The sequence below is a fragment of the Musca vetustissima genome, unplaced genomic scaffold (genome assembly GCF_032173495.1).
Source record: "Musca vetustissima isolate MV318-11 ecotype Yass unplaced genomic scaffold, APGP_CSIRO_Mvet_v1 utg12009, whole genome shotgun sequence".
Classification (NCBI taxonomy): Eukaryota; Metazoa; Arthropoda; class Insecta; order Diptera; family Muscidae; genus Musca; species Musca vetustissima.
The window spans coordinates 225,827-251,388 of NW_026881687.1; the positions used below are offsets into that span (position 1 = coordinate 225,827).

Consider the following 25,562-nt stretch of genomic DNA (forward strand, 5'->3'; position numbering starts at 1 on the left):
TGAATTAAAAATGCATCTATAGTTATGATACGCAGTATATAGGCCTAGCGATTGACAAACCAATACCTTGGGTTTAAAAGAATTTTTCTGTGGAAAAATATATGTCATAGGGCGAGACAATTTTTCCTCTTCTTGAGATGCTGATTGTTTTTTATATTTTTTTGAGAATAAATAGAAGTACAGAACCTTAGTTCCCTATTTATACCCTACACAGCTATTTTGACAGGGTATTATAGATTTGTGTGGCCCCAAGTGTTACCGTAACACCGCGAAATATTGGTCTCGACCCATCTTTTGGTATACCGATCGTCATATGTCGTCTAGTTGAGTCGATCTAGAGATGTGTGTCCGTTCGTCCGTCTGTCCATTATAATTTGTGTCCATAATAATTTGTATTTAGCGGTTCAAATACAAAATTCGTATTGTATAGCGTATATATTTACTCCTGAAGAACATAGGCCCGAGAGGTCTGTAATATATCCAATTATATTGGTGTATGTCCTCGGATGTTTAAGATCTAGTAGATATTTACAGAGGTCTAACCAATTATATATTACCATGCAAGAGCGCGTAAATTACGCGCTGATGGTTAGGAAATTTTGCTTCATGTTCCGGTTATGGTCAAGGCCGATATTTAGGAGATAAAATGGACTGAAAACTTTATTTTTCATGGCAGTTGTGTAGGTTATCCTATGCTCAGCCCCGTCCGACCATAATATATACGGTATTATTTTCGTACACTTATATTACGACTTTCAACAAACCCGGTCTTTTCACACACATTTCTTTTGGGCGTTGATTATTGGAAGTAGTCATTTTTGTAAATTTGAGAACTTTTCGTACATTGATAGTACGAATGAAGCATCATATAAAAATTTTAGAATTGTAGCTTCAGGCGGCCTGTGCGTTGTTTGGTTCCTTTTAGTACTTTTTGCACCCTTAGAGTACGAGTAGCCATAAATTCAGCCTTATTGTGTATCCACGCACCAATACCGACCCACATAAAAAATTTGAAGACTCCAGCTTTAGCCGTTTCATCTGAGCCTTTCATATGTAGAAGAAATTTTGTCGATTTCCTGTTATGCTTTTTTCTTTGATTCGGTTCTAAAAAAAAAAAAAAAAAAAAAAAAAAAAAAAAAAATAATAATAATAAAAAATAATAATAATAATAAGAATTTTTATATATTTTTTCCCTTCTAGCATGGATAAGAAACCTGAGGTGTTGTCCACTTTTATGCATGTATGTGTGTGGTAAAAAATTGCAAAAAAAAAATTCAGAGGAAATGTCCAACTTCCAGTACGAGTACGGGCGGGAATTTTCCACTCGTAAGGTTAAGAAACTGCAACAGATTCCCATTTCTTCCATTTCCCTCATAACTACTCTCTCAGAGAAAATGTCCATTTTCATCATTCCAACTTCCAGTAAGACTAAGTGCGGGAATTGTCCATTCCTTCCATTTACCTCATAACTTCTCTCAGAGGAAATGTATATTTCCAATTCACTCTCCTTCCTACAAAACTTCTTCGGTAAGTCCTGCATATTTTCCTACTCATTTAGTTCTTTCGTCGCGTTCGTGAAGTGTAGACGCCCGTTGTGGTGATCGGTGAATTGTGTTGTGAAATAAAAAAATAAATAAATAAAAAAAAAAAGTTGAAATTTAAAAAAAAATTGAATTCAACACAAAATAGTGCAAAAAATCCGCCCATATCGCGTTCGTGTAATAAAATATTCTACAATATTCCTTTATTGAAGATGCAAAAAAAAAATAGTTGTTTTTGTTAGGCTGTGTGTTAGTGTTCCTGTGTGTGTGTGTGTGCATCTTATATTCTTCTTTTTCATGTTTGTTCGATCTTTGCGTGTTCTGGCTACAAAAAGCTTTTTAATACCACAAAAAATATGTTGCCTATGCCGCGACAAAGTTTCCGTGTCCGCGTGTTAAAGAGAGCAACAGCTCCATATCCTCTCCGTTTATTTTCCGTTTCCCAGATAATTTGTGTTCGTAATTATACCCTACACAACTATGTTGTCAGGGTATTATAGCTTTGTGCAGCCCCAAAAGTTTGTAACGCCGCGAAATATTGGTCCTAGACCCACCTTTAAGTATACCGATCGTCATATCTTGACTAGCTGAGTCGATCTAGACATGTGTGTCCGTCCGTCCGTCCGTCCGTCCGTCTGTCCATTATAATTTGTAAACACGATACAGGCCACAGTTATGGACCAATCTTCACGAAATTTTGCATGTAGGATGGGTTCTGGCCAATGAAGACCCCTATTGTTTTCGGAAAAGATCGGTTAATATTTAGGGGATGAAATGGACCAAATACTAAATTTTTGTCGGTTTTTCTGGTCGCTCCAGAGGCCGCAATTATGGCCCAAACACCGCGAATTCCGAATTTTTGCATGGAGAAGGGGATCGGGCCAGAGAATAAACATGCATGTTTTGATAAAGATCGGTCAATATTTAGCGGGTCAAAAGGACCCAGACTTTTGTGTGAAAAATGATAAAATTTGTATTCTATGGCATATATATTTACTCCTGGAGGATGTAGACCCCAGGAGTTGATAGCACATCCAAGAGGAGTGGTTGGCCTTTAAATTGATACCAAATATAGTGATGTATCTACTCAGATGTGGGAGTTACAGTCAAATATTTACAGGTGCTTACGTATTCAGATATTATTTAGTAACCCATTACCACATTAGAGGGAGAAATATCGCGCTGATGGCTTTGAAATTTTTCATGAAGTTCCAGTTATGGTCAAGAACAACGCCTATAATTTTCGGTGATGATCAGATTAAAATTTTGGGATGAAATGGAACGAAAACATAATTTTTTGTGTTTTCGAGTAGAGTATAATCCGAAAATCACAACACAACCCACCGTGAAGGTAATCTGGACAAGTAATTAGAAGGACTGTACTGAATATTCGAAAAAAGTAAGGAAGAGGTGTTGTTAACCTCTAATCGGACAAGAGGGGGCAAATATCACGAAATATTACTCAGACTCGGAATAAACATCCTCAGAAAGTTAGAGTTCGTGGTAGTTGTGTAGGGTATCGCATGGTCGGCCCCGTCCGACTATACTGCTCCGCTCACTGGTTTTCTGTCTATGTTTTTGTGGTTCCCATTCGGTTTACTACAAAAGCTTATTGAGATAAATTTTTGTGTTGCCTTTTTAAAAGTGTTCATCAGTTAGTGCGGGTCTCAACCATAATAAGTGCTTTCATTTTCGCAATCCTAGATAAAGCAAAAATAAATTAGTCATTTAGTATTCGAAATTCTTTGTAAAAATAGAAGTGTGAATATTTAGCGATAAATTGTTTAATAGCAGCACAATAGAAGTTTAAAAAGGTAAGTGGTTTTATGTTTTCGAACTGCAATTCTATTAGACCTCCCCTCTTTTGTTTGCAATTATTATTAACAATTATAATATAGGGTTCGTGACTTAGCTGTATAGGTTGCGAACGAATGAACAGAGGTGAATTAATTAATTTCCCATGTCACTTTGGGTATATGCCAGGAGAAGGTAATTCTAGAATTCATATTTTAAAATTTTGTATCCTCCAACATCAGGTGGACTGTATATTAAAATTGTCATTCCCTTTGCAACACCTCGAAATATTCAGCGGAGACACCATAAAGTAAAAATATTCTTGATCAAAATAAAATTCTATGTCGATTTATGCATGCCTATCCGCAATATTCAATATTGAGTTTTGAAATTTTGCACACACAGTGGTGGTCAAAACATTTGCAACTGGAATTGAATATGTGGAAATATGTAGTAATATCTTTATTTGAAGTATAGGAAGTGATGCAAATGTGGTATAGGTTGGTAATGTGGTATAGTCACTTTTTTTGTAAACTGAAAATTTTAGAATAACTGAAACATGCTTTATAGTTTGCTGTTCTCAAAAAGATAAGATAGCAATGATCTGTTTAATTTATTTAACTTACGTTGAGAATCAGTAGCAAAAATTAAATTTTTCATGAAATTGACTTTTTTTCGGTTGAAGTTTAAAAATAATTTTTTGTTTTACAGATTTATTTTAATCTTTATTATGAAAGCATTAAAATAATCAATAAGTACTAAAAGTCAAATAATATGCGCGATTGCACCACATATTTACTAATTTAGGAAAAAAACCTTCACTTTTTTTAAAATCACTTTTAATGGAATTTCAAATATTTTCTCAAATATCTCTTAAATTTTTAGAATAATATTATTTTCAATTTGATACATGGAAAGACAACACATGTAGCATGTTAAGTGTAAAATTTCAATTTAATCGGTTAAAATATAAAAATTTGGCAATCTAAAAACAAATGGGTATACCACATTTGCATCACCTTCTATAAAAAAAAAATAGTTCAAATGGTCCTTGCAAATTTTTACCGCTTCAGTTCAGGACAAGGTGACCAAGAATATATATTCTTGGTCAGAATAAAATTTTATGCCAATTTAGGCATGTCCGTCTTTTGAAATAGATCTCGAAATATTTAAGATAGAGTTTTGAAAATTTTCCACATATATTGTTACTACTCCTAGAATGTTAGGTACATTTACAAAAATATATATGGCATAACTTGGTATTCGTTGTTTTGGGAAACTTGGACACGTTTCTAACTTAATTTGCAGTGAATTAGTACTTGAAATTCTCATTGGGTAGCAAATCTGCCTATCAAAAAATATTGATGTCGTTACTCTTATGTAACGGTACCTCCCATTATTCGGTATTTCGGAAAGGTTTTTCAACCAAATTGGCTGTAATTTGGTATTTTGAGTTCTCATTGAGCAGCATGTCTTTCTACGAGTGTTTCCAGTTTGGTAGGGGATCTGAGGATTTTAGGAAGATTACGTTTTCGATACAACCAATGAACTTGGGTTATGAATTTGTATTCCTAAAAATATAATAGACATGTTTTATGTGTTTACAATATAGCCAATATTCTCCAATTTAATTTAAAATACAAACTTTAGATTCATTTTGAAAATGTCAAAGAAAATGCTCCCAAGGCATGTATAAAATGTCGTTTGTGAAAATATAGTTGTTGTAAAAAATTTTTTACTTGCAGGTTCTGGAATACACATATGGTCTGTTCTCGTACTGCAATAATGTACTAATTTTTACTGGAAAAGAGCTTAATTAAATATATGGGATTATAAATTATCGTTGGGGATAACATATATTATTTTGGGGTTTTGCGTTAGGAAAAGTTGGCAGCTTCCTAGCCAAGCTTCCCTACCAAAAATTCTGGATGTTGGCTCACTTTAACCGTACCCGCATTATTCAATAGTTTGGAGAGTTTGAAACGAATTTCAATGAAATTGTCAATAATTTAGTAATTTGGATTGTCAGTGGGTATCAAATCTTTATACTGAAAATTATCAATATTGAACAACTTTGTTGGACAGACCACCACACTACGGTAACACCGAACTTTCGTATTTTTAGGAGTTTTGGAACGCTATTAACAACATTAACATTGATTTAATATTTTGGATTGTCATTGGATAGAAAATGTCCCTAACAAAAATTGTCAATATTGGCCCATGTTTCACCTCATTATTCAGTATTTTGAGGATTTTGGGTACCGAATTGACTCTAATTGGATTGTTCATGTTCTAATGGGGTGTCAAATATTTCTACCAAAAATTATCAATATCGATTTACGTTTTGATAGAGCTCCTTCCTATATAATGATAAAGAACCATTTTCTGTAATTTTTTTATAGGGTTCTTGTAGAGGCTATCATTTGACCTTCCAGGATATTAAAGCTTAGAACATATTTTTGCAGAATTTTTTGGGTTTGGCAGCATTTTGTCCATTGAATTTTCAAAATTCGCTATATATATATAGAGGTGATGTAACCAACATATAAAGGTTACTATATTTTGAAGGATTTAGTCGAATTTTTCACTGCAGTTGCTGTAATTACAGCTACTGCGGTAAGAGAACACAGCTAAAACCTTAAAAAAATCGGAAATAGGACGGAACATTTATATGGGGGCTATGCCAAAACATGGTTGTATCTCGAACATTTCTTTATAGATGTTGTTCAACCTTAAATAATCCGAAATATCAATTTACAGAACCTTTGATTGCAAAATGCCGGGCACCCAATATAAAACCTTCTTTAAGGATCTGATCGTATTTTAGAAAAAAATCCACGTTTGAATATTTCTTTAGATAATATACATACAAACATAACATATTTTCTAATAGATTATCAAAATCCCTTAAGTGATTTTGATAATCTATTAGAAAATATGTTATAAAAATTCGACCTTACGTCTCTTTGAAAGTATTCTTTAAAAACCTACGCATACGACTCTGATAGTCCTTAAGAAACTAGTCCCCAAGAACATATTTAAAATATTTTAGCTGAATACTTCACTGAATTTTATGCAGGGACCGTAACGGTTATAACTTATATCAAATCAGGTAAAAATTAACTGTTAAAAAAATCCACTTTAGTTAATTATTTTTTAACGGAAATAATAAACGTTGATTTTTAACTGTTAAAAATGATTTTTATTTTTTCCGTCCAAAATAAAAGTCTTTTTGGGATTTTTATTTTTTCCGTCAAAAATAAAAGTCTTTTTGGGACTTTTATTTTTTCCGTCAAAAATAAAAGTCTTTTTGTGATTTTTATTTTTTCCGTCAGAAAATAAAAGTCTTTTTACGTAAATAAACATATAGAGTTTGGTACCAGTTATATAACCTTTGACCTAATAGTCAGGGGAATGATTCTTTAATTTATATTCATGATTTGGTACACTAGACTATTTTTTAAAAATTTATAACAAATATTTTTTACCTTTGATCTTGATTACTTATGTGTACACTTATTGTAATAAGGACAGAGATTTATAAATTGTAATTTTATAACTGATTACAAGTTGTATAAACTTCTTTACATAAAAAGAGTTTTATTTCTTGACGGAAAAAATAAAAATCCCAAAAAGACTTTTATTTTTGACGGAAAAAATAAAAGTCCCAAAAAGACTTTTATTTTTGACGGAAAAAATAAAAATCGCAAAAAGACTTTTATTTTTGACGGAAAAAATAAAAATCATTTTTAACAGTTAAAAATCAACGTTTATTTTTTCCGTTAAAAAATAATCCTTAACATGGGAACTGATAGTGTTTTCTCAAGATCACTCAATATCCTTAATGGGCTCCTCAGTACGAATCTATTGGTATATGACACTATTGGTGTCCCATGTCTCTAACATGAAGATTTGCTTGTTCGCATTTTAAAAAATAACTGTTATTTTCGGTCCCTGATTTTATGTAATTTAGTAATCCGTGTTTTAGGAGAGACCTATATTTTTAGACAATTTTCGATGTCAGTCTGTATTATTATGGTTTTAAACGAATTTTCTTATCGATATGACTATAGTGTAGCATTTCGGATATCTGGTGAATAAGAAACTTATTTTCAGAAATTATTATTCCCTTCACAGCTATGTTGCAGGATATTATAGCTTTGTGCAGACCAAAGTAAGAAGTAAAAGTCATAAATGTGGAATATTTTGTCCGTGGGATAGGTTATACAAATTCCGTGCTGATGGAATTAAACTTCTTTCTTATCACTTTATTGATTGTTTACAGTGTTTTTATTGCTATGATGTTTTAAACTGTACTGATTTCATTTTTTTTAAATTTTCAATGTCGGTAATATTATCTTCTGCAATGATATTATTGTTCATCGGTTTTTTTTATCTTAAAAACAATTAAGCGACTGATAATGTAAACAAGCCATTATGTTTTAATGAGTATTTGTTGTATCGAATACTGGGGCACTGGAATTTATATTTTTATACGGTTTGCACAATGGATAATTTTTCAAAACTGAAAATTGCGTCAACAATTATCAGAATCCATCATAGCACACCCATTGAATAAAATCTGATGATTTCAATAACTAAAAATAGTTTTTTTTATAATGTGTCTTTATTTATTAATGAACTCTTTCTAAGTTAAAATAATGCATAAATTACTTGAACCCTATTGTACTTGTACTTTTGTAATTTTTTTTCTACTGTAATTTTTTTTATTTAAAATTATACTTATTTAAGTTCCGTTTTCTTAGTACTAGGCAGAGAGTAGGCCAATATTGCGGAGACTGTAAAATGTAAAAGAAAAATATAAAAATACATTTTTATAACAATAATAATATCAATTATTACAAATTTTAAAATATTTTAATCAACTCACAAAACATTACGCCACCAAGCATAGCAATTGGCGGTATACAACCCAGCGACATGAATATCGGAAATAAAACATTACCCAATATGGTGCCAATGAGACCACACGACATTGATGCGGATACAATTATTGTTCTAAATTCGAAAATAAACAGTATTTTTTAATATATCTACATATTAAAATAATTTTGTAAAAAATTGTACTACCTGGATGATGTTGGAAATAAATTCACACAAGTTCCAATTAATGCTGTCATTGCAATGGTACCCATACTAATATAAGTTGAAGTAATAATTAGCGTTGTTGTCGTAGACGATGACCAGTATAGTGTAAGTCCACAGATACCACAAATCGATAAGGTAAAAACTGAAAATATGTTAAAGAAATGTATTTATAAAAAAAAGTTATTGGTCTCGTACTGCAAGAATCTACTATATACTATATATCTTTAAAGTCCACCCTTATGGCTCAAATATTAGATTTCGGAAATGTCCGATTTGGGCCAAATATGCACCGTTCTGTTGTCATTTTAAGTAACTTCAAGTCCTGCAGTCCTGTTCTATGGAGTAGTTGATTTTCACAATCCTCCCTAGATACAAATTTTTTATCATTAAAGAAATTTTGCAATGCAAGGCTTCTCAGATGGAAATTGGATCCATCCTATTTTTTCTGTTAATTGGTGTGGCACCCAAACATCGAGCTTCTCTTTAAATCCAGTTTTGTGTAAATGGTTTAAAACAGTTTTATGGTCGATTTTTAGCTCCTGAGAGAGCAAGATGTTGGTATTTTTAACTGTAATTATATAGTTTAGATTATCATTGGGTGACACATCATTTTCATCGATTCATGATCGATACATTCCCCATATAATCAGTGGTACGCCTAAGTTTCACGTTTTTCATGATTTTAAACATTTTCCACGAGAATTGTTCTAATTTGATTTTTTCTTTTTATTGGTTAGCAAATGTTCCTATGAACAATTAGAAATATCAATCAAACGTCTTTATATACATTTGGATGGACATATGCATTAATAAGTGGATGTTATTCACCATTTTGGGGCTTTGGTGGGTAAACAACTACCTAACAAAACATTTCCAATATAAATACATGTTTCTACATAGCCCCTTTCAAAGGTCATGCGACATCTTGGATATGTTCAAGGCTCTAGCCCAAATTTCGAACCTTAGGGTTTGTAGTTTGAAATTTCATTTTCGCCCCGCTTGATTTTAATACTTTTGAATATCTAGCTTATGGCGGAGGGAAGACAGAAAAAAATTTAATGAATATTTACATAATTTCATTCATAGTTAATTTTTTCCATATTGTAAATTTACTTCGCTTCGAGAAAGTCGTTACTTTTACCAAAAAATATAAAAATTGCATTAATATCACAACTATTTTCCTACTTTACCACTATTTCCGCTTATTTTCCTCTCTCTTCCTCTCTTTGACAAAAGGAATAGTATTGTTCCTAATCGTTTACTTGACTAATATTTCTGTTGCTAATAACCGCTGACTTTCCACTCACTCGATTGGGGCAACAATGCATTCCATTGTTTACTTCTGACACTCTTACCGACCTCTGCATTGGTGTTACAAAATTCGCATATGTATTTTCCAAGTTATTTCGATATAAATGCTAAATACATTATATCAAACAAGGGTTGATATGAACGACAAGCCCAACCGAATGTTTAACATTGTATATGGTTGTTCTAATGACGCAGAATATGAACTTTTAAAATATAAATATAAAAATATAAATATAAAAATATAAATATAAAAATATAAATATAAAAATTAAAACGGCAAAGAATTGCTATGCCAAAGAAACTCCACCACCACCAAACACACACATAATCCAAAATTGTTTTTTCATTCTCTTTGACAAATAAAACAGTATTGAAAGTTTTATGAATTGAAAGTTTTTAGTTGAAAGTTTTTGTGAATTAAGGAAATGCAGAAATACCGACATTGGCGACACTTTCTGAACACTATTCATATAATATACGAATTAAGTTCGTCCCTTCGAACTATATATTGCATTTTTACATGTTTTTATATACATTTATACTCTGAGACTATATTCTATATTATTATTAGTAAAACTATTAAAAGAGAAAAAATAGAATATAGTCTCAGAGTTTACATGTTTTTATATACACTTATACTCTGAGACTATATTTTATTTTTTCTCTTTTAATAGTTTTACTAATAATAATATGAATTATTGATACAAATTAAATCAGTTATGGTTATATTTGAAATACTCACCTTGCATTATCTTGTCTCCCACCTTATTAATAAGAGTTCCTGCAGCTATAAACGCCACACAAACAACACAGCTCACCACAATATTATTGGTATATGTTGAAGGAGTTATGATCTATAAAATTTAGGAAACATTTGAAAATAATTATCCTCTCAATTAAAAAAGAACGTGTAATACTCCTACCACTGTGCAGACTTCTTGGGGATTTGTTGTAATCTCTGTTTTATTGACACTATATTCCAATATTGTACAGAGACTGGTGACATCAGATGAAATTTGTTTGTATTCATTTAGTGAGGCAAACAACTGGGGCAACCATAAGCGCAAGGTATTTTTTCTGTAACATTTTAAAAATTAAGATTTTCGTTAGGAATTTCTTTGAAGTAAAAAACGTTTTTCCTTACCCCAACAACATAAAAAATTTCAATAGAAATACACGAATTGTCAAACTTATAAAGGGTTGTGAGAATAAAAGTTGAAATGGTCCTCTTTGATTTTCTTCTAGAGAAACTTTTTCAGTCACATTTATTTCTGTGATACCTGTAACTTCCACATTATCATGTTTTGTGTTTTGGGTCTTGAAATCATTTTGAAGTTTGGAAATCTATAAAGAAATTGTTATAGAAAATTGAATATTTATAAATTAATATTGATGGCTCATACCGGATATGTTTCTTTGGGACATTTTGTGTTCATTGAGTACATGGTTTTGAAAACTTCCAAAGCTTCTTCATTCTTGCCCTTGGTCATTAGAAAACGTGGTGTTTCTGGAAATGCTAATAATATTAGACCGCCCAAAAGGCATGGTATACCACACACGGCCAAATATATTCTCCATGAGTTAACTGTTTAAAAATAAGAAAAGAAAACAAGTGAAAAAAGTTGGACGATTTGTTTTGTAATGTAAATATTACATTAATCTCAATACTATTTTCCTACTTCGCTTTACTTTACCAGTATTAACCATTCGTTGTTCGGCTGTGTTTTGTTAGTGTTAGTTTTGTAATTGTTTCTCACTCACTCATTTGTGATTAGTTTGGCATTCCAATGTTTCATTATTTCATGCTTTGCTATCTACATCTGCATTGGTGTTATAAAATTCGCATATGCGTTTTCCAAATTATTTTGATATAAATGCCAAATACAATATGTTAAACATGGCTGTCATGAGGATGTTTATCCTACTTACATATTTGTATTGTATTTCGGTTATTAGAACCAACCCCGGCAGAGAAGTATTTTTATGGTCCTAGGCTCATTTACACTACATACATGTTTGTATTATGAAGTTGCTATAGGAACAATTTCTTTACAGAACATTTTCAATATAATTTCATTTTTCTGCATAGCCTCATATAAAGACCTAGCAGTTTGGTATTTCGTTTTCTTATAATAGCATTTTACAATGACATACAGGTCGGGACTAACTATATACTTACATTCCATATTCCAAAATGCAAAATTCCAATCATTTGGCAAGATCAATAGGGCCATGACGGGTAACATAATGGCAGCAGCTGAAATCAATGTTCCAAAAATCATCATAATGCGAGAACGATAATCACAACCATGGAATTCGGTTATATAGGGTACAAGCACCGAAAAGGGGCCACAAATTCTGGAAAAGAAAACAAAATGTATTTTTTAAATAATGCTGTGAAACAAAAATTGGGGGGCAAAATTAATTGACGATTATATTGAGAACCTTGAAGGACAAATTCGCCATAGAAAAGAAAACAAATATATTTATTATAATCATGAATATTCACATATATTTATTGAAAATACATAAGCGAATTTTATAACACCAATGCAAACAATGAAATACTAAACAGACAAAGGTGGATGTTACCGCTCACAATGTCGGCTTAGTAACATATGCTGTTTGGTGAACATAGTGCTATTTCTGTCATCGTATGACTGACTCGAACTGTCACCATGTCTGAATCCTCGTTCGGTATTGAAGGGCTCCGCGAGGTCATTTCCTACTTTAACTGCTGACATGGTACCAGTTAAAGTTATTCTGCATAGCCGTATTAATTTTGCAGGAATGACAAACGCAGACATGGTTTTAAATACCTCCGAACGAATAGGGCTGTCGAATGTAGCTTTATAGTCGACGAATAGTTGGAATGTGTCGATGTGTTTTTCGTGGGGTTTTTCCAGGATCTGGCGCAGAGTGAAAATCTAGTCAATGGTGGATTTGCAAGGCCTGAAGCCGCATTGGTATGGTTCAATAATGTCATTGATCATTGGCTTCACACAGCACGTTGGATAGCACTTTATTTGTGATGGAAAGAAGACGAATGCCTCCATAGTTGGCATATATCGTCTTGTCTCCTTTTTTGTGCACAGGATGCTGAGGTTCCAATCATTGGGCATGCGTCCCGGTAGCCAAATTATACTAAACAGCTGGTGCATGCTCCTGACCAGCACCTGACCACCAGACTTGAATAGTTCGGTTGGTAATCCATCGGGACCAGCTGCTTTATTGTTCTTCAGTCGATTAATTGATACTCTGACCTCATTTTGGCTAGGTGGTATACACTCTATACCGTCATCTCATATTTGTTCTGGAGCATCTTCTTCATCGCCACTATTTGATACGAGAAGCTATTTAAAATGCGCCTTCCAGATCCTCAAAACGCTATATGTATATGTCACCATGTTTCCATCTTCATCTCTACAGAAGGATGTACCTGCACCAAAGCCATCGGTTGTGTATTTTACTCGTTGGTAAAATTTCCGGGCTTCGTTCTGATTCCTGTACATCTCAATTTCCTTACGCTTACGTTTTTCTTGTTCTTTTTTTTCTGAAAATACGTTTCTCCTCTCTCCTTTTTTCACCCGATAATTCTCCATCGCATTACTTGTATCTACTGCAGGGTTGCCCTGTGTTTTTACATCAGTACCATTACGGCACTCCGTATCGTATCACGGGTTTCTTGATGGTGGTTTTTGGTACCCAAGTGTTGCTTTTGTTGCAGTTTGTAGGGAGTGAGCAAAAACGTTGCCATTGTGCTTCTATATTATTATCGGGACATAAAGTGTATTCGTCAAGCAAATGGGTAACTTGTGCGGATTAGGCTTCTGCTATCTTTTGTGTTTGCAGCTTTTCGACGTCGAGTTTCCGTGTTACATTAGATCGCACCTTTGCTGCTACATTAAGGCGCGTGCGAACCTTGGCTGCCACAAAGTAATGGTCCGAATCGATATTCGCTCCTCGTATCGATCGAACGTCTAAAACACTGGATGAATGCCTTCCGTCTATCGCAACATGATCAATTCTCGTTGCTTGATGAGGAGAAATCAAGGTGGTCTTGTGTATATCGAGATGCTTGAATCTGGTGCTGTCAACTACCATTTTTTTTGCTGCCGCGAAGTCAATCAACCTCATGCCGTTGTTGGATGTTTTTCATGGAGGTTGAATTTTTCGACGGTAGTGCAGCACTCATATGCTGTTTCTAGGCGCACGTAAAATATGTTTTTGAATTTTCACCTTTGTCTTTCGTCGGAGCATGGACGCTAATAAGACTGATGTAGAAGAACTTCGCTTTTATACGGATTATAGCAATTCATCTCATCTACTGGAGTGAATCTGGAGACGAGGTCTTTTATTCTCCTATTAACGATGTCTCGTTTCATGGCAGCTACAATATAGGACGTAATCATTTAGATTTCTTTTTCGTTGCTTTTTCAACGCCTCAACCCACCTATAGTTAATTTTTCCATCTGGGTTTTTAATATTCCCCAAGAGCTTTCGTCCCCATAAGGAATTTTATTGCATAGTGTAAACCATTTTTTTACTCACATAAAGCCCGAAAAGAATTTCGCAATCATCAGCTGAATTCGACTTTGACTCATTGCCGACCATAGAATAAATATGACATTCGACAAACAGCCCCATACCATAATGCCTTTGCGTCCCTTGGTATCGGCTAGATAACCCCAACCCAGGGAAGATACAATCATTCCTAGAAAAACAAATCGAAATTTAAATTCAAGTCATAGAATTATATCCTTTAAGTGCCTACCACATGATGTGATGGCATTCAAAATGCCCTTATCCATTAGGCTCAAGTCTAGGTCACATTCCGCACTGGGCAATATAAATGAGATTACTGCTGTTTCAATAACCCCCGCCATCATGGCTGGAAATGTTGCCAGTAGCAAAAGTATATTAAAACGGCCAAATCCTGTTGCTTTTATGGCCGTTTCATAATCCGCTGGATGTTTGGATGCAGGTGGCGGAGGTGGAGGACTCCTTTCATCCTTAACGGTTTGGGGTTTCTCAAAAAAATCTGCAATATAGGAAACTGCAAAAAATCGAAATCAATATTGTTTATTAAGATTTTTGATCAGCCTTTAGCCTGCTTACATTTTCCTTCACAATCCATTTTGAAGGTATATTTTCAATTCAGTTATTAAATTGTAGCACCTCAGTTTATTTCCGAATAACACTTTCCTGTTGATATCATTGACGACTGTTTTGTTAATGATTTCCAATTCTGGTATTCTAAATGTCGTATTTGTTTTGTTTTCTTGTCACCAATTTTATCTTTGGCAAATACAGCAAAGATGTTCTCCATTCAATTCGAACACACCGCTGAAGAGCTGCTGATAATGTAAACAACTCATTATGTTTGAAATCTAATCGAAGACGAAGGAGTGCGTGGTAGCATTGATTTCTGAGAACCTAGAACTCATTATAAAACAAACATACAAATATACTCGTATATGATAATGACACTTGCAACATAATATTTTTTTGGAACATTGGGAGCTTTCCGTCAACGGCATGTTGTGTTGGCAGCGGCAATATTTTTTTACTCCCCTCACCTTATGATGAAGTGTTTATCGACATACAAATTGTAGAAGATCCATTGGACCCATCAGTAAAAGTTTGACGTTTGCACAATATAAACAGAGTTATATTAAACCCCGTTTAATTACCAATAGCTGATTATTAGGTTTACCAAGGCATTATTTATAATTATAAAAAAATATATCCCAAATGCAGAGATTCATTAATATAACATCGGCAAAGTAACACAATTTATACTATCTTCTTTAAAGCTAATGTTCAGTTTCTAACACCTCGAAATATTCACCTGAAATCCCATTAAAATGGTATGTAAACTTTTACACATTTTCCTTTATGATATCGGAAAAAATGGTAAAAATTTGTAGTGACCATATGATACCATACACCAGTACCACTGAGCTCTAAGTTTCTGCAGATCTATATACCAGGATTGGGAAATATTTCGTTATATTTTCAATCTCTTGACCGATTAGAGTTCAACAGCAAAGTTAAGATTCAACGTTTTTTTTTTTATTTTATACACAAAAGTCTTACTCCAGTTGACTTGCTACATACTGACCGATCAATATCACAGCAGACATTCGGCTTCCACATAGAAAATTTGCAATGTTTGGCTGATAATTGTGTCATTTCGGTCCATTCCATCCACGAAATATCATCTGACCATCATCGAGAATTATAAGCTTCGTACTTGTTATCTCTTTGAAAACTGGAGGCAGGTCCTCCTCCAGCTAGTCCACTTTCTATTAGAATAGAAGGTATAGGACCATACACCATATGAACGAGATTTTCTTATATTTTTCGTTTAGTTCGATAAAACACGTGGCAAGTAAAGCGAATAATCGCCATTTTGTAATTTATAGGGATTTATATATTCAATGGAATTTACAATTTAAACCCACTGGGTTAACTAAATCCAGTACAATGTAAACGTACTATTAAATGGGTATTTTTTTACTGATATGATAATTTGTTGAACAGTACGAACTTATGTTCTCTTACAGTATTTCTCCATGCTGAACTGTCACTACTGATATAGTTATATAAAATCTTATAATCCGAGAATTCACAGATTTATTCATGGAATATTTCTCCGAAATCATTTTCTGTGATAAATGATTTCCGCAGATTAAATTTTAGGGCTCATCTGTTTGTACTGTAGAATTGCATTAGCTTTGTCCAAGCAAAAAATGAGACAATTTCCTTATCCATAAATTACCATTTATTTCATAACGAATTTTGCATTAGCCGATTTAAAACTGAAAAAAACCAACACGATATATTTTTCTTTTTTTGATCCATTTTATCTACCAAATATTAACCGAACATTATCAACAACAATAGCGCTCTTCTTTGACCAGAATCCGTCCTACATGCAAAATTTCGGGATGCTAAACTTCATGGCATACTTAGAAACCTTGGTGTTCCATTTATATAAATTGATTAAATTATATATTTGTATGGAATCGGTCGAAAATATATGAGCGCCATATTTGAACCTAAACAGACTGCAAAAAACTGAATACACCTCATTTTACATACATATACATAGTAGCCTTTTCATCACAATAAGAATTTTAAACCTCAAGTGTCTTTGGTCCGAATTCACCTGGCGGGGAAGATAATACTCGAAGAATGTAAATTAAGTCCGACCAACCTAATTCACAAAAAATCAAAATTTAATATTATGAGTTCTCAATTTATTCTAGACTTTGATGAATATTGGTAAATTGTATATGAAGTTAATTTATGGGAGGCCACCCCTCGAAACAAATATGGTGTGCCGCTCACAGTTGACCGCCCTACGTCATCAAAGACTTGATTCTTTTTTAAAGCCACACATGGACGATAGTTTTTTTTTTTTTTGTTTCCTGTCCATACAATTAGATTTATTATTCGTCAACTATGAAGAAATTATAAACCTCTTTTTAAGCAGCCCGATGGTATAGTTTCAAGTTTTCATCGGATCAATCAACACGACACATTATATCCATTGAAAGCATGAAAGTTCATGCAAATTCGAATTTATACTGGTGGAAAAAATGTTAAAGGATACCCTTTATCTCACATGGCGATCTTACATTATCAGTTTAAACATGATCACAACCCATTGTATTTCCCTATACATAAAATTTTTCTTGTATTTATTTCATTCATTTTTTATTTCATAACAAATTTATCTATATTATAAAAAATCATTTAAGTTCCAATTTACTAGTGTTTGGTAATATTGCCGCACATATGCAACCAACTGAAAAAGAAAATATATTGCCAATTTTAATATATAGCAGATCCTTCAGTATAAACTTACTAAATAAAACAGCTCCGACCATAACAAATGGGGGTATACAACCAAATGACATAAATATTGGAAACAAGACATTACCCAATAACGAACCAATACGGCCAACCATCATTGCCATTGAAACAATTAGTGTCCTGCATAAAAAATTAAAAAAAAAAACGAATTCCGAATTATTTTTTTTTTTAATAAAAATTATTCCCAAATATTTTTAATAATTCATTTTATTATAGCATTATACATAATTTACCTTAAACAAGTAGGGAATAAATTTGCCGAAGCACCAACAGCTGATGTATTTGCCATACCACACAGTGCCACATACAACGATGATATTATTAAGGTGGCCACCGAAGATGATGACCAATAGAGGCAAATACCGCAGACACCGGCACATGATAAACCAATAACTGAAAAAAATATAGAGTTTTATTTATTTTCTTGTAATAGGATGTATTGGATTTTGGTATTTACTTTGCATTTGTTTATTGCCAATGACATTCACCAGACTTCCAGCTATCAGATAGGTAACCAAACCTACAGAGGCCACAACAATATTATTGGTATATGTGGCTTGATTTATGACCTGAAATAAAATAAAATTAGACCCTAACGAATATTTTTATTTAAATCATTACACATTTCTACTTACCACCACACACTCCTCCACAACATTTTTAACAATTTCAGTTTTATTGACACTATATTCTAAAATCGTACACATACTGGTAGCTTCCGAAGATATATATTCATATTCCTTAAGGGATGCAAATATTTGTGGCAACCAAAGACGCATAGTATTTAAACTTGACATGAAAATATTAATTTTGTAATAATTTTCAAATAGTCGAAAAATTGCGAACTTACCCAATTAAAACAAAAAATTGCATTAAACAGACAACAATGCATAACCACAAATTTCTCTTTGAACAGAGTAAGCGAAACTTGTTCGGTTCTTTAGGGCATTTCAAGTCCACATTACTTTCCAAATTCTGAGCAACTTCTATTGTAGATATATTACGTGGAGTCGAGGATTTCGATTGACTTTTCTGCTTTACTTCTTCCATAAGACTTTTAATCTTATATTTAAGATTTTTGAAAATTCTAGGGGCGATTGAAATTATTTGAATGTAACTCACCGGAAACGTCTCCCTCGGTTTACCCTTATTATAGGCATACATCATTTTAAATGCTTCCATTGCCTCAGAATTTCTTCCCTTTGACATTAGAAAACGTGGACTTTCGGGTAGAAGACACAAAAGTAGACTACCCGACAAACTGGGTATTCCACAAATGGCAATGAATATTTTCCAAGAAACAACTGATAAGAAAATATTTTAAAAAAGTTATTGCTTTTAAAGGACTTCAACTTACATTTCATATTGAATATTTGAAAACTCCAATCTTTGGGCAGTATCGTCATTGCCAATATCGGTAATATAATATTTGATATCATAAACATAGTGCCAATAATCATCATCACCTGTGGGCGACGATTGGTGCCATGAAATTCAGATAAATACGAAATTAGAATAGCAAATGGTCCACAAATTCTGAAAAAATGAAGAAAATATGATGATAACTTATGAATGAATGACAGAGTAAAAAGAATATTGGACCAACTAGATAATAATAAAAGAACCATTGTCAGATGTTATAGGAAATCAATAGATTTGAAAAAAGTGCAGAGTATATAACTTCTGCATATTCATTAATAAAGATAGTGGCGCAGTGCATTCCAGCAGAGGAGGAAAAATCCTTTCAAAGTGATTTTCGAATATTTAAAAATGAAGTAAATTTAAAGCTCTCTGACAATCTAATAACCAACATTGGCACCAACACAAAATATGTATGGCAGGAAATAGCGCCACCCAGAGGAAAATACCAAGACTTAAATTAGCAAGAGCCATAACCATTGCACGTAATTCAAGAAGGTGATGTATCTATGTGACGATAGATGGAAGCCCCATCACTTAGAAGAAGCTACATCGGACAAATCATCAAAATTTAAAAAAAATTAAGAACACAACTCAAGAAGGTCCATTCTATATGTCTCGAGGTCTCAATCAGGCCATTGAATATATTACTGTGCGTAACGTGATTTGGCGTTTTGGTAACTCCGAATACTTGTCCATTGCGTGGTACTTATATTCATGGACACCACCCCAGGACTCTAATATCAAGGGAGATAATATCGAGATTATCTCATGGTTTTTCGATTACTGGGTGGCGCTGTCTCCTATCATTCAAGGTTACAGAAATTTTTAGTTTAATTTTCCCACCGTACTTCGACATTCCGGGGACTTGGAGGTTTAAATACGCATTTGCATAAATTGCTTCGATATAAGCATTTGTTGGGACGCGTCTTTTGTGATCCGCAGAATTGTTGGTTTGTAAGTAGTTTGATTTATCTATTGTCTCCAAAAATTTCCCTAGGTTCGGGATGAGACCGTGCTGTGCTATTCACCTCTGATGAAGTCCTTGTCACGCCTTTTGCACCTTTCGGGGACGATGCAGGTTGCTACGAACAAGTTAGGGGTAAAGTCAGTAGTTATTGGACATACCAGTGCTCTTTCGTTAGTTACGACTGCGCAGGTGACGTAAGAATTTTATCTATTAAGAAGTCACTCGCAATATCATTCTGATAGTTCCGCAAAAACTTCAAATTGAATTTGTATATTCCTCTTAATTTGAAGGAATTCCTTGTCAGTGATCGAATCATTGGCGTTTCTGTGTTTGGCAGTTTCTTATGTGTGTGATTTGTCCATCGTTTCGATGGGAGAGTCATCAGCAATCTCTAATGCCAACTGCCTCAAAAGTCCGAGACTTTTCTAAATATCGTGGAGATGGAGTTTGGATCTTCATCCTCTTTTGCTTCTTCGGCATACCCTCCTGAATAAGGCGGAGGGAGCCGGTTTCCTCAATAAGGTCGAGAAAAAGGTCCTTTTTTAGGATTGCCGTCATCGAGAGCAATCGGCTTCAATTAAAGAAAATAATGATCCAGTAGGTTAGCATTGGTCGTCATCGTTTGATAAGCTTTTTCTCTGACCTTGTGGAGTTCGAGACAGAGGGTGCCAAGACAGCTACAACAACAAGTGAAAAAATTGCAATCTGTAACATTTATATTTTTTGAAGGGGGGTGGGATTTTAAAAGTCAGCTTCATAGAAGTTTTGTTAAGTGAGAACTCGGCAACTAAGCTCGAAAAACTTGTTAAGTCGCCCAGGTATCAACAGGACTCCGTTCGAATACAGTAGGGACCCTGACCAGCAAACCGTAAACACCGATGGGCCCAAGTCACCTAGCACCCCTGGCCTTTGGGAGGTCACTCAGGAAAGGCGTGACCTGACAATTGGATATTTGGAGGGCCATTCCCACCTCGTCAGTCCTGAGACCATATGCACTCTTTCATTTGCTACGAGACTCTCCCCCAGGACCCACTGATTGTCCGTGGCTATTTGCAACCTGTGAACGCGTTCGGTAGCATTCAGCTCTGCTCCTGTAGATTTGAATTCGTCATAGATTTTAATTCAAATTTAGAATATATATTTTTTGTGTGGTCTCCGATGAATCTTTTCAGATGTTGCAAACAGAATGACAAATTGATATATGGGAAATTACAAAAATCTTTTAAATTCCTTGAAGCTGAGGTTTGCAAGGTTATAACTCGCGAAATATGAACATATTGCATATAATTTAAATTCAATTCTATAAAATGAAGTGTTCTTGTCAAAATCTTAAAAAATTTGGTAATAAATAATAAGTTGCGTGGAAGCTGTGATGGTGGTAATGTAAAAAAAATGGGTGAAAATGTGTTGAAGCCAACGAGTTTTTTTGTGTTCGTTCCCGATTTGTGGCTAAACTACACAACGCACGCACATGTGATCAGTGACTAAGTTGCAGAATACCCCATGGACAATATGGTTCTAATGTATGATTTTTCGATATAATCACTGCATCCACCCAAAATGGATGCTGACATTTTGAAGCCGGATTTTCGGTGTTTTTTGAATTTTTCTTATAATTTGGATGCGCATCCAGATAATAGAATAAACTAATTATAGGATTGTAGAACTCGTGATTCTGCTTCGTTTAGTGTATATCTCATGAATGTGCTCACTGTAGCTTCTTTGCAATTGGGTGCCAAAGATGAAAATTTGGTGCGTAAATTTTTATAAAAAACATATTTTTTGAGTCTAGAATTAAGAAAGTCCATTCAAATTCCGTGGAACCCCGCGTGATTTTAGTTTTTTTTCGTGCCGGATCTAATGAGCCCATCCATGTTCAATTCCGCCCAATAAAACGGCGGATATAGGTACCTTGAATGTGGGAAAAACTGCAAAAACTTATTTTGACAAATTCGCGTAAATAATCGCGGTTTTCTTCGAATTAATTTTACATGCATTTATGCTTGTATTGTCAAATTCGCGAAACTGTGTGGAAATAGGTCAAAAATACATCGATACGCGAATAATATGCGTATTTTATCCAAAATTGATTGTGGAGGCACATCCGCGGTTCTTAACCGATCCTTTTAAAATAGGTGTCCTTTTGTGTATTTTCATAGGAGATTACTGAAATCGGATGCGCATAAAAATCCTATGCACGTTGCGTGATTTTTAGCCATTTTTAGGGTTTTTGCATAGTAAAGTGCATCGAGTGGCACACTTTGACCGCTATATTAAACATCGAAAAATCCATAATTATTGAAAGACATTGATTCGGTTTATACGAAAATCGCATGCGCATCAACTGATTTCAACTAATTCGCGAATTGCAAGCTTTTCAATATTGATCATTTTTATATATTGTAAGTGCAATATATTTAGCCATTAATGACGTCGAAACTCTTATCAGATGAATCTACCGATATTTAACAATCATCTAAAAGAATTTGCAGAAGAAAGCGTCGTATATTTTAGAAGATTAAGGCAAAACCGTATCCTCTTAACCATACTAAAAAAATTGAAAATTCAAAAAAAAAAAAAAAATTGTTTTAATTCAAAAATTAATTTATTTTATTTTCCGATATATGCATGTTTCTATTTGTTTTTCGCGACTATTAAACCGTATTTCAGTGTGATTTGACTAGTATGCAAAAAAAAACAATGGTGTTTAAGCATTTGTGAAGAAATTCGCGAATTACAACGAATAGAAATCTATTTAATTTAAATTTGAAATACAAGATTTAAAACCGCTATAACTTTTGTGCGCAGCATCCGAATTTGTGAACGCGAACAGATTTCGAATCAGCATATTTTTCTTAACCTATGTACCAAAAATCATAAATGTGCTCGCAAAAAAAATTTTCAAATTTTTTTAATGGAATTTTAAAAGAATTTTGTAATTTCCCATATACGCTCCACCTGATGGTAAAGGCTAGATTATTATTCATGATTTTCTATGTGTTATTGGACATATTTTCGGGGATTGTGGAAAATATTGAAATGCATTTCCCCCCTCAACAATTTCCGTCAACAATTTACTTACATAAATCCGCCAAAAAATTTTGCCAGCATCAGTTGTAGAATACTTTGAGATATCGCTGCACAGATAGCACATATCGCATCGATTAGAAATCCCCAGATAAGTAAATTCTTACGACCCTTGGTGTCGGATAGATAACCCCATGCAACGGCAGATACAATCATACCTATACAATGAAAATTCATACAAATAATTTTATTTAAAAAATAAATTAGGATTATCTTTATTCAGACTTTACCTCCATAAGTGCTGCCATTCAATATGCCCTTATCAACTAAATCTAAATTCAAATCACATTCGGCACTGGGTAGAATAAATGATACTACAGCAGTTTCAAATACTGTTCCCATAGTGGCTGGTATGGCGGCCAGAAGTAGGATAATGTTGAATCGCCCAAAACCACATACCTTTATGGCGGTCTCATAATCGGCTGGTGTTTCAAAATCAAGGTCATAACCATTAAGTTTTTTGGTGGGATATACTTTGGGAAAAATTGAATTTATTTATTTTTTAATAATTCATTTTTTTAATAATAATAACTATTACTTTTTGGAGCATTTTCCATCGTTACGGGAGTATTTGGTATGGACGCCATTTTTGTTTCTTTTTATACCCTACACAACTATGTTGTCAGGGTATTATAGCTTTGTGCAGCCCCAAATGTTTGTAACGCCGCGAAATATTGGTCCTAGACATACCTTTAAGTATACCGATCGTCATATCTCGACTAGCTGAATCGATCTAGACATGTGTGTCCGTCCGTCCGTCCGTCCGTCCGTCCGTCTGTCCATTATAATTTGTAAACACGATACAGGCCACAGTTATGGACCAATCTTCACGAAATTTTGCATGTAGGATGGGTTCTGGCCAATGAAGACCCCTATTGTTTTTGGAAAAGATCGGTTAATATTTAGGGGATGAAATGGACCAAAAACATTATTTTTGTCGGTTTTTCTGGTCGCTCCAGAGGCCGCAATTATGGCCTAAACACTGCGAATTTTTGCATGGAGAAGGGGATCGGGCCAGAGAATAAGCATGCATGTTTTGATAAAGATCGGTCAATATTTAGCGGGTCAAATGGACCCTGACTTTTGTGTGAAAAATGACAAAATTTGTATTCTATGGCATATATATTTACTCCTGGAGGATGTAGACCCGAGGAGTTGATAGCATATCTAAGAGGAGTGGTTGGCCTTTAAATTGATACCAAATATAGTGATGTATCTACTCAGATGTGGGAGTTACAGTCAAATATTTACAGGTGCTTACGTATTCAGATATTATTTAGTAACCCATTACCACATTAGAGGGGGAAATATCGCGCTGATGGCTTTGAAATTTGTCATGAAGTTCCAGTTATGGTCAAGAACAACGCCTACAATTTTCGATGATGATCAGATTAAAATTTTGGGATGAAATGGACCGAAAACTTAATTTTTTGTGTGTTTTCGAGTCGAGAATAATCCGAAAATCACAACACAACCCACCGTGAAGGTAATCTGGACAAGTAATTAGAAGGACTGTACTGAATATTCGAAAAAAGTAAGGAAGAGGTGTTGTTGACCTCTAATCGGACAAGAGGGGGCAAATATCATGAAATATTACTCAGACTCGGAATAAACATCCTCAGAAAGTTAGAGTTCGTGGTAGTTGTGTAGGGTATCGTATGGTCGGCCCCGTCCGACTATACTGCTCCGCTCACTGGTTTAATTCTGTTGTTGTGAAGTAAATTACATTGTTAAGATAATAATAGTTTCTTTTGATTGCCGCAGATTTCTGGATTTTGAACTGTTTTAGCTACCGTTTTCTATCTAACTGATGTAAATGGCATATTTTTTCCAGTTCGCCTAATATCTTTCTTATCCAGCGTTTTATTAACTTTCATACCTTTTATTGCATTGTAAAAAAATCATGCCATTGACTTTACAACGTTGCTAGTGTGTGTGTTTGTATTTTTAGCAAAATAATTTTTAGTTTATATTCTATTCTAACCTATACTAAACTCTTCATTTGGATGGATAGATTTAAAGCAAATCTCAATCGGATACTCGTTGATTTTTTTGAAACCGATGACAGACATGAAGCCGATCGAAAATATATATGGGCTATGTCTGAATTTATACAAAAACAATTACACATCATTCGGGACTTAATTCGGCACGCTATGCCAAATTTTGTGTGAATCGAATGGTATATAGGGACTTTGGTACACCATTTACATTAAATCGGACGAAAGTATATATAGGAGCTGTATATAAATCTGAACCGATTTTCACGAAATTAACCACACAACGTTGTAAAAAATCCACGCCTTAATGGGCTCTCAGGAGACAAACAATTTAAAAAAAGCCAAGCCTTAATGGGATCGCAGAAAGAATAATTAAAAAATCGTGGATTTTAAAACAATATTTTTCCCAAAGCCCATTAAAACGTGGATTTTTAAATAGCATTT

At 33.9% G+C, this 25,562-nt stretch overlaps 2 protein-coding genes across 2 annotated transcripts; both read right to left on the reverse strand.

Moving 5' to 3' along the window:
- Nucleotides 1-8,081: 8,081 nt before the first annotated feature.
- On the reverse strand, nt 8,082-14,895 carry LOC133327651 (synaptic vesicle glycoprotein 2C-like). The gene is made up of 11 exons (XM_061536174.1): nt 14,877-14,895; nt 14,533-14,814; nt 14,310-14,472; nt 11,938-12,116; nt 11,162-11,343; nt 10,903-11,102; nt 10,682-10,835; nt 10,501-10,612; nt 8,430-8,589; nt 8,230-8,357; nt 8,082-8,137 (listed from the first exon to the last, which is right to left on the reverse strand). The coding sequence occupies exons 1-11, from the start codon at nt 14,893-14,895 to the stop codon at nt 8,082-8,084; spliced, it is 1,635 nt and encodes a 544-aa protein (XP_061392158.1).
- Nucleotides 14,896-18,679: 3,784 nt separating this feature from the next.
- On the reverse strand, nt 18,680-23,705 carry LOC133327652 (synaptic vesicle glycoprotein 2B-like). Its single transcript, XM_061536175.1, has 6 exons — nt 23,657-23,705; nt 23,349-23,591; nt 23,114-23,276; nt 19,000-19,178; nt 18,765-18,946; nt 18,680-18,685 (listed from the first exon to the last, which is right to left on the reverse strand). The coding sequence occupies exons 1-6, from the start codon at nt 23,703-23,705 to the stop codon at nt 18,680-18,682; spliced, it is 822 nt and encodes a 273-aa protein (XP_061392159.1).
- Between the last annotated feature and the right edge of the window lie 1,857 nt (nt 23,706-25,562).